This window comes from Neovison vison, chromosome 5 (assembly GCF_020171115.1).
Source record: "Neovison vison isolate M4711 chromosome 5, ASM_NN_V1, whole genome shotgun sequence".
Taxonomy (NCBI): domain Eukaryota; kingdom Metazoa; phylum Chordata; class Mammalia; order Carnivora; family Mustelidae; genus Neogale; species Neogale vison.
Genome location: NC_058095.1, coordinates 7356842 through 7375147, shown reverse-complemented (window position 1 = coordinate 7375147; position 18306 = coordinate 7356842). Strand labels below are relative to the sequence as shown.

General features: G+C 56.3%; 1 protein-coding gene across 1 annotated transcript in view; it reads right to left on the bottom strand.

The window, feature by feature from the left end:
* The window catches only part of SDK2 (sidekick cell adhesion molecule 2), a 249032-nt gene that overhangs the window by 118958 nt on the left and 111768 nt on the right, over window positions 1-18306 (bottom strand). Inside the window, exon 2 of the mRNA XM_044247508.1 lies at window positions 13209-13368. Coding sequence (XP_044103443.1) covers window positions 13209-13368 — 160 coding nt within the window. The remainder of the gene's footprint in view (window positions 1-13208; window positions 13369-18306) is intronic.

Sequence of the window (18306 nt, the reverse complement as noted above, 5' to 3'; positions counted from 1 at the left end):
CAAGGAGGGAGCACTGTCCCCAGCCCTGAGAGCCCCCGTAACCAAGGATCCAAAGCCCACTCATCCAGGACAAGTCCTTGCCCAGAGAGCAGAGCCAAGGCTGGGGCAACCAGAGAAGCCTCCCCTCCCCACCCTTCTCTGAACACCTGTTCAGACCCCAGGCAGCGGGCTCTGAACACAATCCCACCGGCCCTGACTTTTCTGGCCTCTGTCCAGCGTGCCTCACTGCCCTCCTCTGCCCATTCTCTTTGGGTTTTCTAAAGTCACCCTCAAAAGGGACTTCAGGGGAATGTACTGGGGGGAACCGGGCCAGAACGGCGTTAATGAGTCCCTGAGGACCCGCCTGGGAGCTGCCATCTGGAAAAGGTAATCCATGTGCACGGCCAGGCACCGGCCAGATCTGATGCTGGGAGCCCGAAGAGCATGGCTCTAATATTTCTCAACAGTTCACTCAAATGTGGGGTCTATTCCTCCTGCTAAATGTGGACTGACCCTGTGACTTGCTTTCACCAACAGAATCTGGTGGAACTTTCTGAAGCCCAGGCCTGAAGAGCTGTGCAGCTTCTGCATTCACCTCTCAGAGCGCCAGGCCCCGAAACCACTAGGCCATGAAGGATGGTACGCCATGGGAAAACAGACCAGCAGCACAGCTATCTGGTCCAGCCCAGCCCAGCCCAGCAGATGGCCAGCAGAATGTACCTTCATGTGTGCCCAGCACAGACCAGCAGAGAAATGAGAAATCATGGCTGTTCAGTCATGAAGTTCTGGAATGTTCTCCTGGACAGCAGTAAGTATCTGACCAGAGGCTGTGGCCAAGGTCAGGCCGAGCACGCTCCTGTGGGTGGGGTCCCCCATCTCTGTATACTCCCAAGGGGTCAAAGGTAAAGGAGAAGGTATAATGGCTGGAGTTTCTGGACATGCTGTGGGTTGACCCCTAGAGTCTGTGCCCGTGGGATTGTCTTGTTTACTATTCCCCATTCTGCAGGAAGAATGGCCTCTCCCCTCCCTAAGTCCTCTGTGAGCCCCACCTGCTCCCTGCTGACACTGAGCCCCCAGAGGTTGCCAGATGGAGCTGTGACCCCTGCTCCCAACCCCCACCCCTCCTCCCACTCCCAGGAGGCTCTGCATACGCAGGCTGGGAGCAGGTCTCTTCCTTGGCCAGGGTGGGAAATTCAAAGTCACAAACATCTCGGCACCCCACTGGTCAGAGAGCAGGAAAGTCCTCCTCTTGGGAGGACAAAGACACGGGGCAGAGACCATGAACCTTCCCACATAGCGACACCCCAGGCAAGGGCCAGAAAGTGGCTCTGAGGGGTACAGATAGGGAGAGAGGAGTCAGGCAGCGGTAGCCCCCAGGAAGTAGGGGTCATTACCAACTCCCCAGGCATCTGTCTAGACCACTTGCCTGCCTGAGCACATAACTGAGTCAAGATCTAATTAGTTTCTGTGTCGTGGCTGAAAGCCAGGGGGGTGGGGGGAGGCCCACAGGAAGATCTGGGGAGGGGGAGTTCTCAGGGCACGCTGGGGTCCCCAGTCCAGCTGTGTGGGGAGAAAGAATGAACATTTCATTTCCATATATTGGACTATCCCAGATAAAAACCATATGTGCCTCCGATGGAGACCACCGCTCCCCGCCTCCCCAAGGACCTCGGGCCACGCCTGCCCGCCCCGTGCCCCTCTCTGTGCACTGGTTCCCAGGAATGAGGGCCTGATTTAAATCTGTCAATTTCAGGTGATGAATGATCAAGCCCTTCCTCATTTGCATGTTAAGTTTCCTTGCGGTAGAAATAAATAGCCTCTGTTCATCAGAGCTTTCTTTGGGAGCCTTTCATTAAAGTGGAGGCAAGCGCTTCGCCTGCACGTTCTATTCTGCACTCTGAGGGGCCTGGGGACCTCCGCTCCCCATCCCAGGGCTGTTGGGATTGGCTCTGGAGAGTCTGCCGGTCCCTGCAAAACGGGAGGAGGGGAATGGGCAGAAGAGAGAGAGAGGGTTGTGTGTGCCCACCTGTGTGTTCTAGAATGTTCCAGCAATGAAGCTGCAGGTGCAGCTAGCTAGTGCACAGCCCTTGCCCCATCCCTAATTTGTTGTGTAACCCAGGGCATGTCACTTTATCCCTTGGGTGTTAGTTTCTGCATCTGTGAAACAGGAACCTAGTAAGTGCTTCATGGATTCCTGGGTCCCACAGGCGTGGGTGTGAACCCCTTGAGTTCACAGCGTGTGCGCCCATGTGATGGGTCCTGCAGGGAGCCCACACACGGGTCCTGGATGGACACCCGGAGCTGTGTCTACTGCAGATGTCATCAGAGGAAACACAGCATACTCCCCGCCTGCTCAGGCTTCAGGGGGCCCACGGGGCACGGGGAGGTCCTCCCTGCCCCACCTGCGAGGGCTCTCAGGTCACGGCACCTTGGAGCGATGCTCGCAACCCACCTGAACCCACGGGGACACTAGGAGAACTCAGTAGACATCCAAGGGGACAGACAGGCGAGGCCAGCACCTCCTGCCTCCTGAGGGGTTCAGCCTGCCGGCAGAGGACGTGTCACTGAATCAGCCGGGACCTCCAGTGGAGTCTCTGCCTTCGATCAGCCCAGAGCACCACACGACCCGGGCAGCCGGTCAGACCCGAGCAGCACTGCAAGGGAGCGCAGGGGGTCTGGGTTGGAGTGGCCGTTCTGACCCTCACACCCAGTCTCTGGTCTCGGAGGAAAGCCACTGTCCTCTCCGGGTGTCCTCTCCAGGTGTCCCGGCTGTGGGACCGAGGGCTCAGCCCAGATGCAGGCCGGGACCGTGGGAGTCTACCCAGGCCCCGAGCGTGTGCCCCCAGACCCCGCACCCTCAGCTCGGGGTCCAGCGGGGTGACACCCACCATTCATCTCCCGCCTCCGTGGGAGTGGGGGGGCCCCACATCCTCCCCCAGTCAGGACCCAGCAATGAGAATGTGAGATCCGGGTTGCTATGGAAACCGAGACAGCCAATGCTTCAGAGACTTTTGCTTCTTGTTTCCCTTTTTCCCCTTACATTTTGAACTTATTCATCTTAATTGACATAATTATTGCAACGTCAGCCAGAGGCACAGGGAGCCAGCTGCGCCCCTTGCCGCCCACCACCTGCCCTGACTCTCCGGGGCTCTCCCTGTCGCCTTTCTCTCGGCTTCTGTCACTCACCAGCAAACCCCGAGGCCACCACTGGCCCTCTGAGGTCCAGGAAGAACCTGTCCTAAAGCAGGGGGAGGCCTGCGCCCCCGTGCTCCTGGGCACCTGTGGGAATGGGGTCAGGGATGCTCCCCGGAACTGAGAGGCCGTGTCCTCTCCCAGCAGGACTGCCGGAGCCGAGGAGCAAACCCTTCTGCCCTTCTGCCCGTTGGGTGAATGGACTTGGGCCAGGCCCTGGGTCTCTCCTGGCCTCTGTCTTCTCAGCTGTCCCCCGGATTTGTCCTACGCGCCCATCCCTCCCATGCCCGGAAACAAATAAAGCTTCCAAGATACGCAGCTCGTTGCTACTTGGATTATCGGGGAAAAAACAAAGAAGCTGGGCAGGAGAGTCCCCCACGAGCGTGGCCAGCCAGTCCTGCCCTCGGGTCCTCCGATGCCTGGCCAGCTGGGCTCACACCAAGCCAGCCACTGACTTGAGAGTGGCAGGACGCCTGCATGCACGGGGGCAGCCCTGGCTCCAGCTGGGAGGGTCTGGTGGGCAGGGGCACGGGGGCCTCGCTCTCAACCACTGGTTCTCAATGGGGTAGATATGGCCCTCCAGGGCACACTGGGCAGTTCTGCAGACATTTTGGGTTGTCCCATTTGAGGGGGGAGGGGGTTGCTGGCACGTGGCGGATAGAGGCTGGGGATGCTGGGAAACACAGTGTAGGGTACAGGGCAGCCCCCCCAACAAGAAATGCTCCAACCCCAAATGCTAACAGTGCCCAGGTTGAGAAACCCTGCTCCTGTGGTCTTCCTTGTGGGCAGCGTGAGTGTTGTCTGGGGGAGGGGGGGTCCCTTTAACTCTGCTACGACCTCCCCCCACCCCGCCGTCATTGGAAGCCTGCCCTGTGTGTGCACACGCGGGGTCTGCCGGGCTCCTTGCAGCCCTCCTTCCCTCCCACGCCACTCAGGAGCGGGAGGAGGGCCTCTGGGTCAGGGGAAGGACAGCATGCTTGGCTGGGGGCCTCTCCCTCCTCCCAGCCCACCTCCCCCATCCCTCCCCAAGGATTACGACATCTCTAAACTCGTTAACTTTTAATTACTACCTTCCCTCTGCCTGAGTACACTGGCTCTGTGCCACGTACATCTCTATTAAAATTCGATTTATGCCCATCATAACTAATTCCTACACTCCGGCTTTCTCACCGGCAGCCTTCAATTTTCAGACAAGATGTCCAAGCTCATGGCCAAATCAGGGTCCCCCTCCGAAGAGGCTGGCAAGGGGTGTGTGGGTCCAGCTTTGGTGTGGAAGAGGAACCTGGACCTCCTAGGAGCGGCAGAGTGAGACCCTGACCAGGCCGAAGGAGTGGGGACAGCCTGCCCTGCGGGGTGGACGTGGGTGGCTGTCTCTGGGCTGGCTTCTGGGCCACCGTATCCCCTCACACAGCCACTCATGACCAGACACCCTTCTGCGTGCTTCACCTCACGTGACATTCACGACCCTCTGGGAGGAGGCGACTGGTGTCATTATTCCCATTCTACAGATCGGGCAACTGAGGCAGGGGTCACCTTGAGGGTCCGGACTGGGATTCATACTGGGGAGGGGGGATGCTGGTGCCTTGTCAAGAGAGAGTGGGCATCACAGGTGTGTACAGACGGGTCAGGTTGGGGACAGGTAAAAGCAAAGGGTACGGAACAGCAGAGACCACTGGGAGAGGGCTCCTTCCGCCTTCAGCCAAGGGTGTCAGTGAGAGGGGAGACGGGACAGAAGGGCAGGACCAGGACACCGAGGGTCTTGAGGCTCCATTGACCCAAATCCTCCGGAGCCCACCCACCACTTACCGGACGCAGCCCAGAAGGTTCTCAGGCTCACCCCTGCCCCCACACTGTCCCTTTCACGGGCCCCTCATCCAGCCCTCTTCTCTCTCCCTGAGGTCACCTCTGTCCCTCAATCTAGCTGACAGTTGTTAGTGTCCCACAGCTGCTGACACAGCTGGCCACTTGGTCCTTCTCAACTCTGTGACACCCCAATCTCCGTCGTGGCCAGGTGGCTCCGTGTTGCTGGGCAGGTTTTTACCTCTTGTTCACGTGCCTCCCGGGCTCTGAAGCCCTTTCCCTCTGCTGTACCCACTCTCTCATCCCGCTCGTTCCTAAGGTGTCAGCCGTCAGGGACCTTCAGCTTGGGCTCTTCTCCTCCATTCCTTCCCGCCCGCTGGGCCCTGCTGCCGGAAGTCTCACTGGGCACCCGAAGGGAGCCTGAAGACTTCCCAGTGTCCCTTCCAGCATCTTCTCCACCCCCTGCCTCCCTCCCTCCCTCCCCCACACATCCAGTCCTATCAATTCTGCCTCCCAGACAGGTCTCCATGTCAGACCCCTCCGTCCCTCCATCCCCGCTGTCTCCAAGGGGGCCCGGCCAGCCCTCTCCCGCCATGACTGCCCAGCCCGGCTCCCACCTGCTCCCCACGAGCCCACTCCCCACCCAGCTGCCCGGCTACGTGGTTTGAAAATGGACACCCGATAGTGTCCGTTCCCTGTGACAAACGCGTCAGGGGCCCCACATCGCTGCTGGCTTGAGATAAGAGCTCCCCAAGACAGCCAGCAGGCCCCGTCCTAACTGATGCCATCTGTTCCTCCGGGGTCCTGCCCTCTGTCCACGCTGGCCATCTTCCAGCTCCCTGGGCCTCAGTGTGTGGGCGCTCGGCTCCGTCTGCAAGCCCCCTTCTGCCCCTTCTAACTCTCTCTAGGTCTCAGTGTCCCTGGTAACATGTCCAATTTGTGCTTTCCCTCGAAAGCATGCATCGAAACTGGGGTCCATTAACACGTGCAGAATGACGGCATTCTGCTTCCGTTCAGACTGTGAGCTCCACGGGGGGGGAAGGTTCTCCCGGCTTACTCAGCACCCGGTGTCTGCACACAGGCTCCCCCCTTCCCCCGCCCCACCCCTGGGGCCATTCACGATGCGTCCACACCAATGCCTCTTCTCCCAGTTCAAGTTCAACATCTCTCATGGGTGGCCCCAAACTTCTCCTGGACCCTCTCTTAGTCTTTCCACCTGCTGTCCCTCCCTAGTCCGGGCCCTTATGGGCCACAAGGGCACCGCAGACTCCTCGGCTAGAACAAATGTTTGCACAGGGCGCAGGGAAGGGCGGGGCTGGCAGTGACCTTCCTTATTGATCTCCTGGCCCAGCTCCGTGCCCGGTGGGCAGAAGGTCCCAGATCTGCCCTTCATGACCCAGCAAAGGTGGGCCTCTCCTGACGCCCGTCCATCAGGCCAGTAGGGAGAAGATCTTCTACGACTTCAGGGAACTAAGCCACGAAGCCTCGTGTCCCTCACTACCCAGATGCCTCTCCTGCAGGAGTTGCTGAAGTTTAGGGATGGAGAACGGAGCCTAAAGGAAAGGGGCCGGCAAGGGGCCCAGCAGGAGGTGGGTGATCATACGCTAAATCCTTCAAACAGGGCTGGGCCCCTTAAGTCCCCAAGACGGGTTCTCCGGTGCTGGTTTAGAAGACTGGCTGGGGCCAACCCCAGAAAGCAGGGTCCTGCCAGTGCCACGGCTCTGCGGGGTGGAGCGGGGGGATGAACACGGCCAGACAGCTCGGAGTGGGGTGGGGGAGGGGGAGGGATGCAGGCTTGGTGTCCAAAAGATCCTGGGTAAAGCCTGACTCCCAGGTCTGGCTGTGCGACCCTGGCATGTTGCTGCATCTCTCCAAGCTGTGACTCCTCGCTATGCGGCTCTAACCTCCCAGAACCGCTGCTGGTAAGAGCTTGGCTCAGTCCCAGGCACCCACGTGGCAGGCGCTCCAGTGGCCTCTGGGAAGCCCGCTGGCCTCTGCGTTCCCCGCCTCTGCTGCCTGCTCTCACTTCTAAGGGCAGGCCAGAGGATAAGCTAGAGACAAAGCAGCTGGCGGGAGAGCTTCTCTTCATCCTCTCCTCTGAAGAATTTCAAAGGCTGCAGCCTCTCCACATGTGTCCCCTGCTTTGTGCCCCTAGCAAGGGCTGTGGCATACCTGCGGCTCTGCCTCGGCCACGGGGCTCTACTCTCTGGGGCTGAGCCCGCGTGCAATGCCCCAGCATTACAGCTCCCCGACTAGGCACACCAGCCCGGCAGTGGGGCTGGGGACCCAGCTTGAGGCCGGCCACACGCCCTGCCTGGCTCACCCCAGCTTCCCCTCCACACACTTTCTCTTCTCCAGACCAGTCAGGGGCCAGCTGGGGCCTTAGGGCCGGGACTCCGCCTCTGCTGGCCTCATTCCCTCCAGCATGCACGTCAGGGGCTTGGAGGGGGCCCCTGGCTTCCTGCCTCCCAGGGCAGAAGAATGACATACAGTGGCAGGAGCGCGGAGGAGGAGCCCGATCGGGACCCTGTGTGCGTCTCTATAGGTGGGACAATAACATGTTCCGGTCAGACAGACTTCCTGGATCTGCCCCTTGCTCTCTTCATGACCGCAGGCAAGTTCCAGAACCCCTCTGAGCTCCAGGCTCCAGCACTAACCTAATGCTGCTGTGAGATAGGGTAGGTTTTGTTAACTATGCGTGGGAGTGTGTGTGTGTGTGTGTGTGTGTGTGTGTGCATGAGATCCACCCAGCTGGTTCGTTCTTCTGATCCGATGTTAAGGGTGAGGAAAATTAGGGGAGAAAGCATGAGCAGGGCAGGGCCGCAGAACCCGGTGGATGGCTTTGCCAGGATGTGGTCACAAGGACAGGTGGTTTGGGTCCACCCCGCCTCTCACCTCCCCATTGCTCCAGCCTGACCTGCTATTTCTTGAGCGGGTGGGTCATCCCCAGCTGTGCAGCCCTGGCTGGTTCGGTGGAAGCAAATGGGGGCAGAATGGAAGCAGCCTGGGGAGAAGGGAGGGGAGGGGAGGGGAAGGGAGGGCAGAGGAGGGGGGCGGAGGGGAAGGAGTAGGGGGGATAGGATCTGATGGTAGAAGCTCCGGGGAACACAGCGGCCCTGACCTTTCATGTGTCACCATCCCACCCGGTTAGGGAGTTAGACCAACACGCCAACATGTTTTGCACATAGACTAACAATGGTTACACACGCATACAAGAGTATGAAGGACTCTCACCCCCCTCATTTACCCACTCCGACGTGTGCACACATGCACAGAGCCTAACAAACACATTAGACCTTATACCTCCTACTGAGGATTGTGTTACAATTTCCTCCCACCCACCCCGAAGACACACACGAGAGTCACTGCGGGAAGCCGTGCACCTGTTCCACTGACAGAGGAAGGCAGCGGGGACGGCGCCCAGACCTTTGGCAGGGTCTTCCCCTGCAGGGTCCCACCCATATGGGCAAAGAGGTGTCATTTCCTTAGAGTCTGATACGGCTTTGTATACCCAAGTGGTACCGCCAACGGTTAGAGACACTTGACTTCTCAAATTGGGAGTTCAAGGCTGGTTTCAGAACAGGTCAGACAGACCACCAACAGGGGGCTCTCACAGCACTTGACAAAAAAAAAAAAAAAGATTTCCAAGAAGGGTCCCAGACCAGAACCATGACGGTGGCCTTGGGATAGTGTTCAGAGCCTCCAGGACCACCTCAGGGATGCATTCGCTTGCACGTGAGATCAGGTGGGTTTGTGAGCAGACCTGTCCTGTTCTTCTGTCGAGGCAAACACCTCACATCATCCTAGAAGGTGCCGTCTGGTCCATGACACCAGCAACGGGGCTCGTCCCATAGCCTCATTTGATTCTAACTATAACCTTCCAAAGTAGGCATGTGCCCGATTCCAAGATGAGAAAACAAGTGCACGGTGGCTAATTCTGGCCATGGTCACAGAGCTGGGCGGTGGTAGGGGCGTGAATATATTCAGGAGGCCCTAGATCCAAAGCCCATGCTCTCTGCACTCGGTCCCCCAGGGATGGATGTGGCCCCACTAACTCGTCCCAGACACTCGCGCTCAGAAGGATGCCCGGGGTTCCCTTTGGGTAAATGTCACACGCACGTGTGCATACACACAAAACACACGTGCACGCCACGCCCCTTCGGTTCCAGATCCCACTGGAAATAAAGGCTGGTAGAGACTGGATGTGAATGCAAACTTCTTCCTTTGGAGATGGTAGGAACCAGTGAGATTTACGGCGGCACTTGGAATCTTATTTTCTCTTGACTTGCTGAGTAAATTCAGCCATCGTTCTGCCTGAGAATTGGATATGTTCACCCAACTCAAAGCCTGAGGTTTGCAAGAGACAGGAAGTAGCAAGCAGTGCCCAGAGAACCACAGGATGAGAAGCCAGCCACCCTCCTCTGGGATGCAATTTTTGGTGTGCATGTATTTCAAAGGCGAATCTGGAACATTTTACTGAGCCAAAAAGCAAGAGAGTGTTAGAAATCCTGCGGGGACATAGCCAAAAGACCCAGGATGTAGCTCGACGAAGCTCCGCTGGCCAATTACGGATTACGACTGAGCATCAACATGAAGAATGACAGGGATAGATGAAGACGCATTGAACAGGGAAAATTATCCATCAGTTCATACTGGTGCTATCTTACTTGGAAGGAGATGAGAAAGGGAAGATCTCTTTTATAAAAGGATGACATACAATATAAGAAAAAAAATGACATTAGTAGAAAATCTGCTTTTCACCACCACAGTGTTAATGACGGATTCAGGGTAGACTCATCGATGGGTGTTCAACCACGGGGAAAGGGATTCCTGGGAAGGAGAGTATCCACGGTTTCCAGTCACCCCCCAAAGGCGAGAGGATATTTCCATACCTCGCCAATGGAGAAATCTGGTACATCTCACCCGGAACAACTGAGGAAACCCAACATCGCCAACAACGAGGCAAGTGCATGCTGAGGGCCTTCGCCTATGAAGCCCGGAGACAGGCACACACCTGGGTAATATTCTTGCCCGAAAGGATTAACATGAGTTTGATCCAGAGGCTAGAACTGGACAAGTCTATACTGGGGGACATTCTGCAAAACTGGCTGGGCTCTCAGAGATGATAATGCCATGAAAGACGGGAGGAATAATGAGGGATGATTCTAGATTGACAGAGTCCAAGAGTCCTGACAACCAGATTTCGTGTGTGGTCCTTGATTAGATCTGGTATCAAACAATAGTAAAAATGGCCACAAGGACATCACCGGGACAGAGAAATGTGAGTTTGGGCCACATGTGAGATCATGGCACCTTATCCATGTGACATTTCCCCAGTGGGAACGTTGTCCTGTGGTTCTATAGGAGAACGTCTTATTCTTGGGAAATTCTCCTTAGGGGTGAAGGGACATGATGTCTCGAAATTCTTAAACAACTTTACAAAAATAAGTGGGACGACCCAAGCTGGACCACGCAGACTCCTTCCCCGGGACTTACCACGTGGAAATTCCAGGGATGTTCCTTCTGCCCTAAAATCATGGGGGTATGAGCCCCTGACCATGAACTTCTCGGTGTCATGCACCACATGAGAATGAAGTCTGCACCCAGAGGTGGCGCTGCTGAGCGGCCTGGAGGAGAGAGCGCGCTGGGCAGGATCAAGTTCTCTGTTCCGAGCCCCGAGGACCCCGGAAACGCCAAGGTTCCCGAAGCCCTGACCTCAGCTCTGTGGCTAACTCGCAGCGTCGCGTATAAATGAAGAGAAGGCAGGAGGCGTAATGGGGTGTATTGTGGATGATCATAAAGGGCAGAGAGAGGCAGGCCTGAGTGTGCATGTGTTGTGAGACTGAGGCAGAGAGATATTGATTGAGAACACATGTGTGAACTATCATGAAAGGCTTTCTGAAGGGGCCCTGCAGGAGAGAGAAAGAAGGTTCTAGAAGGTGCAATACTCCAAGTAGAGGGGACAGGACGGTTTGAACAGAGGCAGCACAGAGGGCACGAGCGGGAGCGGGAGGCTGCCACGGGTCCTGGGATGGGAAGGTCCTGTTTCGTGGGCGTGTTACGTCATGTGGGAGTAACAGTGGGTAAGGTGTGTGTCTCCAAGAGCAACCCCAATGACCTGTGAAGGCCACTCAGGGAAAAGGGCTTCCTCAGTGGAAGCTTATTTGTGTCCCCCTGAAAATGCCACCCAACCAAGGTCGGAAACAAAGTCCAGATGACTCTTGAGTTACCCTGAGAGCCAGGCGTCGACCCCCGCGCCCTCGAAAATCCATGCAGGACTTTGGACTCTCTAAACGCAACTACTCACAGCTCACTGTTGACGGGAAGCCTGACCAGGACCAGACCCAGGCAATCCTCACGGATTTTGTATGTTATATGTATTACGTACTGCATTCTTCCAGGAAAGCAGGTTAGAGTAAAGAAAATGTTATTAAGAAAACCATAAGGAAGAGAAAACACATTTACCACGCTGTGCTGTACTGAACTGAAAACATCCGCGTGTGAGCGGACCCACGCAGCTCAACCCATGTTGTTCAAGGGTCAATGGTGTTTGCATTCCCCACCCCTGCTCTGTTTTCTAGAAACGGCGGAGCACGGTGAGCAGCAGTCGCGTGGGACGCATATTAAGGAATTGGTTTTTCCTCTATGAGACACTGGGACGTAAAGGACCTCCAGCCCTGCAGCCAGACGACTTATATTTGAACCCAGCTCAACAATCTGAACTTGGGTGAAGTGTTTCATGTCTCTGAGCCCCAGCCTGCCCATCCAACTGGAGAAATAACTGAACTGACTCCTAGGATTGTTGGCCGGACAAAATGATGAGGAACTGAGCCTCCTCCTCCTCCTGGATCCTGGCCCAGCTCCCGGCCAGCAGAAGCCAGGGGCAGGCTTACACCTGCGGTGTGCCCTCCATGTGCTTGTGGTGCTCCCATGCAGGCATGTCCTCCACGTGAAGGAGGCAGGGGCTCTTCACAAAGACTGCCCTAACTGCCCGAGGAATGCCAGGTGGCAGCCAGGAGAGCTCCGGGCCCCCAGCTGAAAACCGCCCCAGGGGTTACTCATGGGGGTGCCCCCCAGTCTCCCTCCTGAGCTTCCTGGAGACCTGCTGTCCAGAATGGCAAACACTGGAGGGCCCTGGGCTCTCACCCCACAGAGGGGAAGGTGGTTCTCCCATCCTGGGTCCTCCTGCTCCCTCCTCTGACAAAGTGGCCGCACCCCCCAGCCAATCCACTCCAGGGTTGGGGCAGAAGGAACCTGGGGCTGCCAAGGTGGCGCATCCCTAACTCTGGCCTCCGTGTTCAGCAAAGAAAAGGACGGTTCTCAGGAAACTGACAGACCCTGAAGCAATTAAATACCCTCCTCTCATTTGCATTCCGGTCCCCAGTGGGAGATCTGTATCAACATCCCCAGGGCAAGACAATCTTGTTTCCCCAACAAAACCGATTATGCACATCAGGCCTGGGGATTAATCACCAGCCACAGGGTTGGGAGCCAGTAAAAACAGGCAGAGATGAGATGGGAAGATAGGAGCAGGAGGGAGGGACTGCCAGGAGGAAAGTGCTGGAGGCCAGGGCCGGCTTGGGGGGCAGCTCAGGCCGCCAGCAGAAACCCCCTTCACGGCAAATCTGTGCCCGTCCCTCCTCTCCTTTCTCCCTAACTTGGCAGTGTCCTGGGGAGGGAAGAGCCAGTCCAGCTCGGGGCATGGGCACGAACATGGAGTGGGGACAAGCCCCAGGGCCCAGGGCAGGCCACCTCCTTGTCACACCCGCACTGCCCCCAAATACAAGGTATTCCCTCACTGAACCCATGCTGCCACATGCCCCTCCCCCCTGGCCAAGTGTCAGGACCAAGGCCCCTTCAGTGCCCCCGGGAGATAGCAGAGTTCTCAGCGTTTGGGGATGGGGGGGCTCTGGTTGCAGGCACAACCACAGCCCAGCACTGCTGGTGGGCTCCCCTACCCCAACCATTGTCTCTGCTCTGTTCCCTGTTGCATGGGCCACCCCGTCTGGGTAGCACCCCTGGCCTACTCCCTCCACATCCTCTGTTGGGCTCAGCAGAGCAGGGCCTCTTACTCCTGGGGCAGAGCTGTCTGTGTCCCCCAACTTCTGCCACCCCAGGCTCCCAGTAGCACTGGCGTGGGAACCCTCACCCTCAACCTGCCAGAGGGGTCGCCATCCTGGTTTCCCTGGCAGCCAGGAGGGAAGAAAGGAGGGGAGGGGAGGGAAGGGGAGGCTTGCCTGTACTCCAGGGAGAACTTGGTCAGCTCTCGGTTGTTGTGGAGCCACTTGAACTCCAGCGGCCAGCTGCCCTCAGCCATGCACGTGAGCACCAGGCGGTTCCCCTCCAGGTGCACCTGCGTCCGCACGGGCTCTGTCTTGAAATAGGGGGCCACGTCATCTGTGGGAAAGAGACCCAAAGCCACCAGTTATCTCTTGCTCACCTTCCCCTAGTTGTTCATGTTGTGCCCTAACACCCTGGGGGCCGACAGAGCAGGTGCAGCCAGGTCACAGGCTCAAGGTCACGTGGCCGGGGAGGACTTGAGCTTGGGACGGTCTGACTTCAGAGCTTGATCTTCAGAGTGAGGCCTCCACGCCTACCAACCCGTTCCCCGCCTCCCTCCTCCCAGACCATGCCAGACTCTCTCCGGCTGCCACCCAGTCCCTCTTTCCAGTCCTTCCTGTCTCCCTCCCTTCTGGATCCCCACCCACTGGATACCTTGTGCCCTTGGATTTCTCCCTCCAGGAGAGAAGGAAGGGATGGATGCCCTTGGGGCACTTTGGTCAAAGGGAATATAAATGTCACAAGGAAAATAGGAAGGTGGGTTGACACAAGTGACAGGTGACAGCGGTGTGCTGGGTCCTGCCCCTGAGGCTGGGGAAGCCCCTCAAAGGCATCAAGGGCAGAGTCCATCCAATGGGCCCCCTCCACGGCCAGGCTGCTTGATCCTTCTGTCCTCCTGTACCCAGATTTGGCCAGAAGTGGGTGCCTGTGGTCTGTAGGTGGGGTTCCCAGCTGTGTCAAGGCCTCACCCTGGCCCCAAGCAGTCTGACGACTCAGCACCAGTGATGTGCGTTCGGGGCCAGTCAACTGGCCTGACTGCGTTGCACCCCCACACCCCTGGTCTCCATCTTTGCACCCCCACACCCCTGGTCTCCATCTGACGAGTGGATGACTTGTAACTCCTGGGGAGGGTCTTCCTTGAACCCACCCCATCCCAGCACCTGCCAACCCTCCTGGAGCTCACCACCACCTTACAAAGTCCTTCAGAAGGCACTCTCTGGGGAGTGTGGGGGTGGGGGGGGCATGGGGCAGTCCCCATCCTCACCCCATCCCTCGCCCACCCTGGGCCGCCGCCGCAGCAGCAGCAGCAGCGGGCAGAGGCCAGCAGGCACCCATCTGCGGGAGCAGGGAGCCAGCTCTGCTCCCTGGTTGACAAATGGGCACATTCACACTTCAAAGGCACATTCCTATTCCCCAGCAGCGTTCAAGAGCCCTTTGAATCGAGTTTTTAAAAACCCTCTGTTAGTTCCTGTCATCACCCGTTTGTTTTAAAACAATAACACTCCCAGCCCCCAGTGATTCAGGCCCTGGGATGCGGGGCTGACTCAGAGCCGGAACGTCAGTTGGGCGGGCGGACTGGGAGCTTGCACACACACACACACACACACACACACGGGCACACGCGCTCTGCACCCCGGGCCCCTTGCCTCCGTAGAGCGGCTCACCAGGCCATCTGGTCCTGGGGCCACATGTGCCAGCTCGTTCCCCAGGCTCCCTGGGCACCAGCCTGGAGGCCAGCGACGGGCACAGGGATGGGCTGATTCCAGGGTTTGCCGAGAGAATGATGCTGGGAAGAGGAGGGCGGGGATGCCCTTTCCGGAGACAGCCTGCTGGGTACCACCCAGCCCCGAGCATCCCTGCATCCCTCAACTCACCTCATCCTCACAAGGAGGCCTGGCGGGCGTGTGGGCTCCCCTCCCCCAGGACCTGCTGTGTGGTGCCCCACCCCCACGCCATCTCATACAGGGATTTGGGAGGGGGGCCCTCCCCAGCCCGGAGCAATGGCAGGAGTTCTGCCAACCGGTCTTCCTGGATGGGCCTGCCGTTTTCCAAAAGCAGGGGTTGGCAGGGAGACTAGCACTGGGGGGGGCTCTGGAGGTCAAGACACTGATAAGGAAAGGATACCGGGGCGGGGGACAGCTGTGGGGGTGTGTGTGTGCGTGCGAGCATGCTTGCGTGTGCGCACTCGTGGGTGTGTTGTGTACATGTCCTCAAGTGTCTACGTGTCTCTGCATATACGTGTAGGTGTGTTTTCGTATGTGTGTATCTATGTGTCTGTGTGTTCAAGTGTGTTCTGTTTACATGCAGAGGTGGATTTCTGTGTCATGAATGCACGGCAGGTGACACAAATCATTGACCTTGGACAACTTATAATCTTTTTGCACATCAATTTCCCAGTTGTAAATTGGAGGATACGTTTGTGGGGTAGATTAAATAAATTTAAAAACATAAAGAGGTTAGAACAGCACCTGGAACATGCCATAGGAGGTGTGGCTACTGTTACTATTGATCGTACATGCAGATGGGCAGACTAGGAGAGAAGAGCTTGTGCCCTGTGGGCAGGCACCAGCTGTTCCTTTATGCAGTATACAACTTGTGCAACTGTACACAACAACCCTGTTAGCCACCTTCTCAGTGGGAAGGAGCTAACTGAGAATGGAAGAGAATTGTGGATAGAAGAATCAATATTACATGGGTATCATTCCCTTAAACATTTTCTCACTTTGAAAACACACACACACACACACACACGAAAGACAGATTTTTAAAAATTAGACAACGTGACTCTAAAGTTCACGTTTAAAAACACAACAAAAGAATAACCAGGAAAATCTGAGAAACTATGGTAGGTAGAGAAGATTAGCCCAGATAACTAGATTATAAAGCTGCAATAATTAAAACGGTGTGTTCTTATACACGTAGTCTGATGAAATGACAGACTTAGAATCTAGAAACAGACCCCAATACCTATGGGATTATTTAATATATGGTGGAAGCAGAATTTCAAGTCAGTGGGAAAAAGATCAATTATTCACCAAACGGCTTTGGAACAGCCAGGGAGCCATTTGGGGGGGAAAAAAAAGTCGAATCTCTTCCTCACACTTTTCCTTTAAATAAATGGTAGCTGGATCAATGTTTGAAGCATGAAAAATGAAATTCTAAAAGTAGAAGAAAGTCACAGAGGTTTAAAAATATATAATCTCGAGGAGGTGAAGTATTTGCCAAGTACTTTCCAAGTACTACACAAACTCCAAGAAGTCATAAAACAGATTGATACCTTCAGCTCTATAAAAATTCTACATGGAAAAAAAATACCCATAAACAAGGAAGCAACAAATGACAAACTCGGGGAAAATGTTTGCAACTTCTATCATGGACAAAGAGCTCATTTTCCCGATAGAAAAAATATTCCCATAAATCAGCAAGAAAAAGATGAACAAACCAACAGAAAAATGGGCAAAGGATATGAACCGTTCACAGAAAAGAATTACAAATAACTCTGAAATACAGACAAAGATGCTGAACCTCATGATAAGAGAAAGGCAAACGAGACTCAGTAAGATAGTGTTTTTCCCTATCACCTGGGCCACGATCTGAAAGCAAGATAGCGCCCGGTGCTGGGCAGCCCGCGGGGACCCAGGTGTGCGGTCAAGGCTCTGTGGGACCGCAGCTTGCAGGGAGCGGTCTTGGCGGGGCCATCAACACCACCAAGCATTCCCCCTCCCCATCCACCAGCTCTTCCGGACACTTCTCCTTCGCAGACACACCCATGTGTGGGCAAAGGGACAGCCCCTCAGAGCACTGTTACGCTTTGCATCAGAGAACGCTCAAAAAAAATGACCCTTATGTCCGGCAAACCGGCAGTGGTTAAAGCGATGTTAGCACTTCCGAACTCAAGAATTCTCGGCAGCATCGGGCTCTGGGATGGATTTTTGAAAACTACCGTTACTGAAAACAAGCAAGGTGCGGAACGGACGTGTCATCTGCCACCACGTGTGTTCTTTTTTTCCTGAAGCATAAAAATATATTTGCTTGTCTAGGCAGAGGCTTTTTCTAGGGGGTTACATAAGAGACCGGGCTCAGCGAGGCTTTGGGAGGAAGAACGGGGTGGGAGGGGACTCCCTTTTCACTCTGTACCTTCTGGTACGTTCTGTTGTGTCACATGGGGATGGGTCACTTACTTATAATCGGATCCATGCCCGTGTCTGCGTCCACGCAGGCGAGGCTGTAAGGTGAGCAGCCACGGGCTGGTCCCACCGGGGATAGAGGAAAGGCAGGCCCTGTGTGTGCACGACACATGGGACATGGCATGGCCGGAGGGCCCTGACCACCAAGAGTCTGAGACCCTTGAAGGAAGAGCTGCCTTCGGAGGCAGACAAGAGGCCTCAGTCTTGGGCTTCCTTCTTGTTTTCTGTAACATCTCGGTGGCCCCGGACTGCCTTGCCCTTCATATTCCCAGTCAATACCTCCATTGTCATCCTTCCACTCCAGGCTCCAGGCTCCTCCGCCCCACGGAGAAACTTATCTCAACTCCAACCTCTCCCCTCCCTCCTGCCCCCCAGCAACATAACGCCTTCTTTCTCTGGAGTCCCTCCATCGCTCCTGGGAGTTGATTTCTGAAGCCAGCCCGGGCTTGGTTCCCAGCCCAGGGAACCCCACATGCCCTGGAGCCAGAGTCTCGCCAGCCCAGGGTGAAGACCTCCACCCGCCACCCCGTGGGCCGGAAGCTGCAGAGCGCGCTTCCAGGGGCAAATCCTTTCTCAGCTCTCTGGGCACACAGATAGGACCGCTCGGTCGTGGGGCATCTCTGGAATGTGTGGGAACCGGGGGGACCTTGGGATTCTTGCAAACCTCTCCCCACCACGCCCTGGTCTCTGCACCACCATCTTTGTCTTGCACTGACCTCCATGGTCTCCCAGCTGGTCCCGGCTGGAAAGCCTGTGCTCCTTGGCGCTGCCCAGGTCCTAGGTCATAGGAAGCAGGGACTCACGGCAGTCCCCCTCGCCACTTCTCCCCCACCCCCACTTCTATTCCCTCTGCCTTTATTTCGTGCTTTTGTTGGAACTTTCCATACGGGGAGCATTTTACGTCCATCATTTCAGTTGAGAGTCATGAGAACTTCCAAGGAAGGTGCCGTCATTACCCCCTTTTACAGATGAGAAGATGGACCCTCGAGAAGGTTCAGTCGTTTGACTGCCTCCCAGATGTGACGTCACATCTGTTGGATTCCAGAAGCTCCAGATCTTTCTATATCTGATGCCTGGCTGTCCTGTT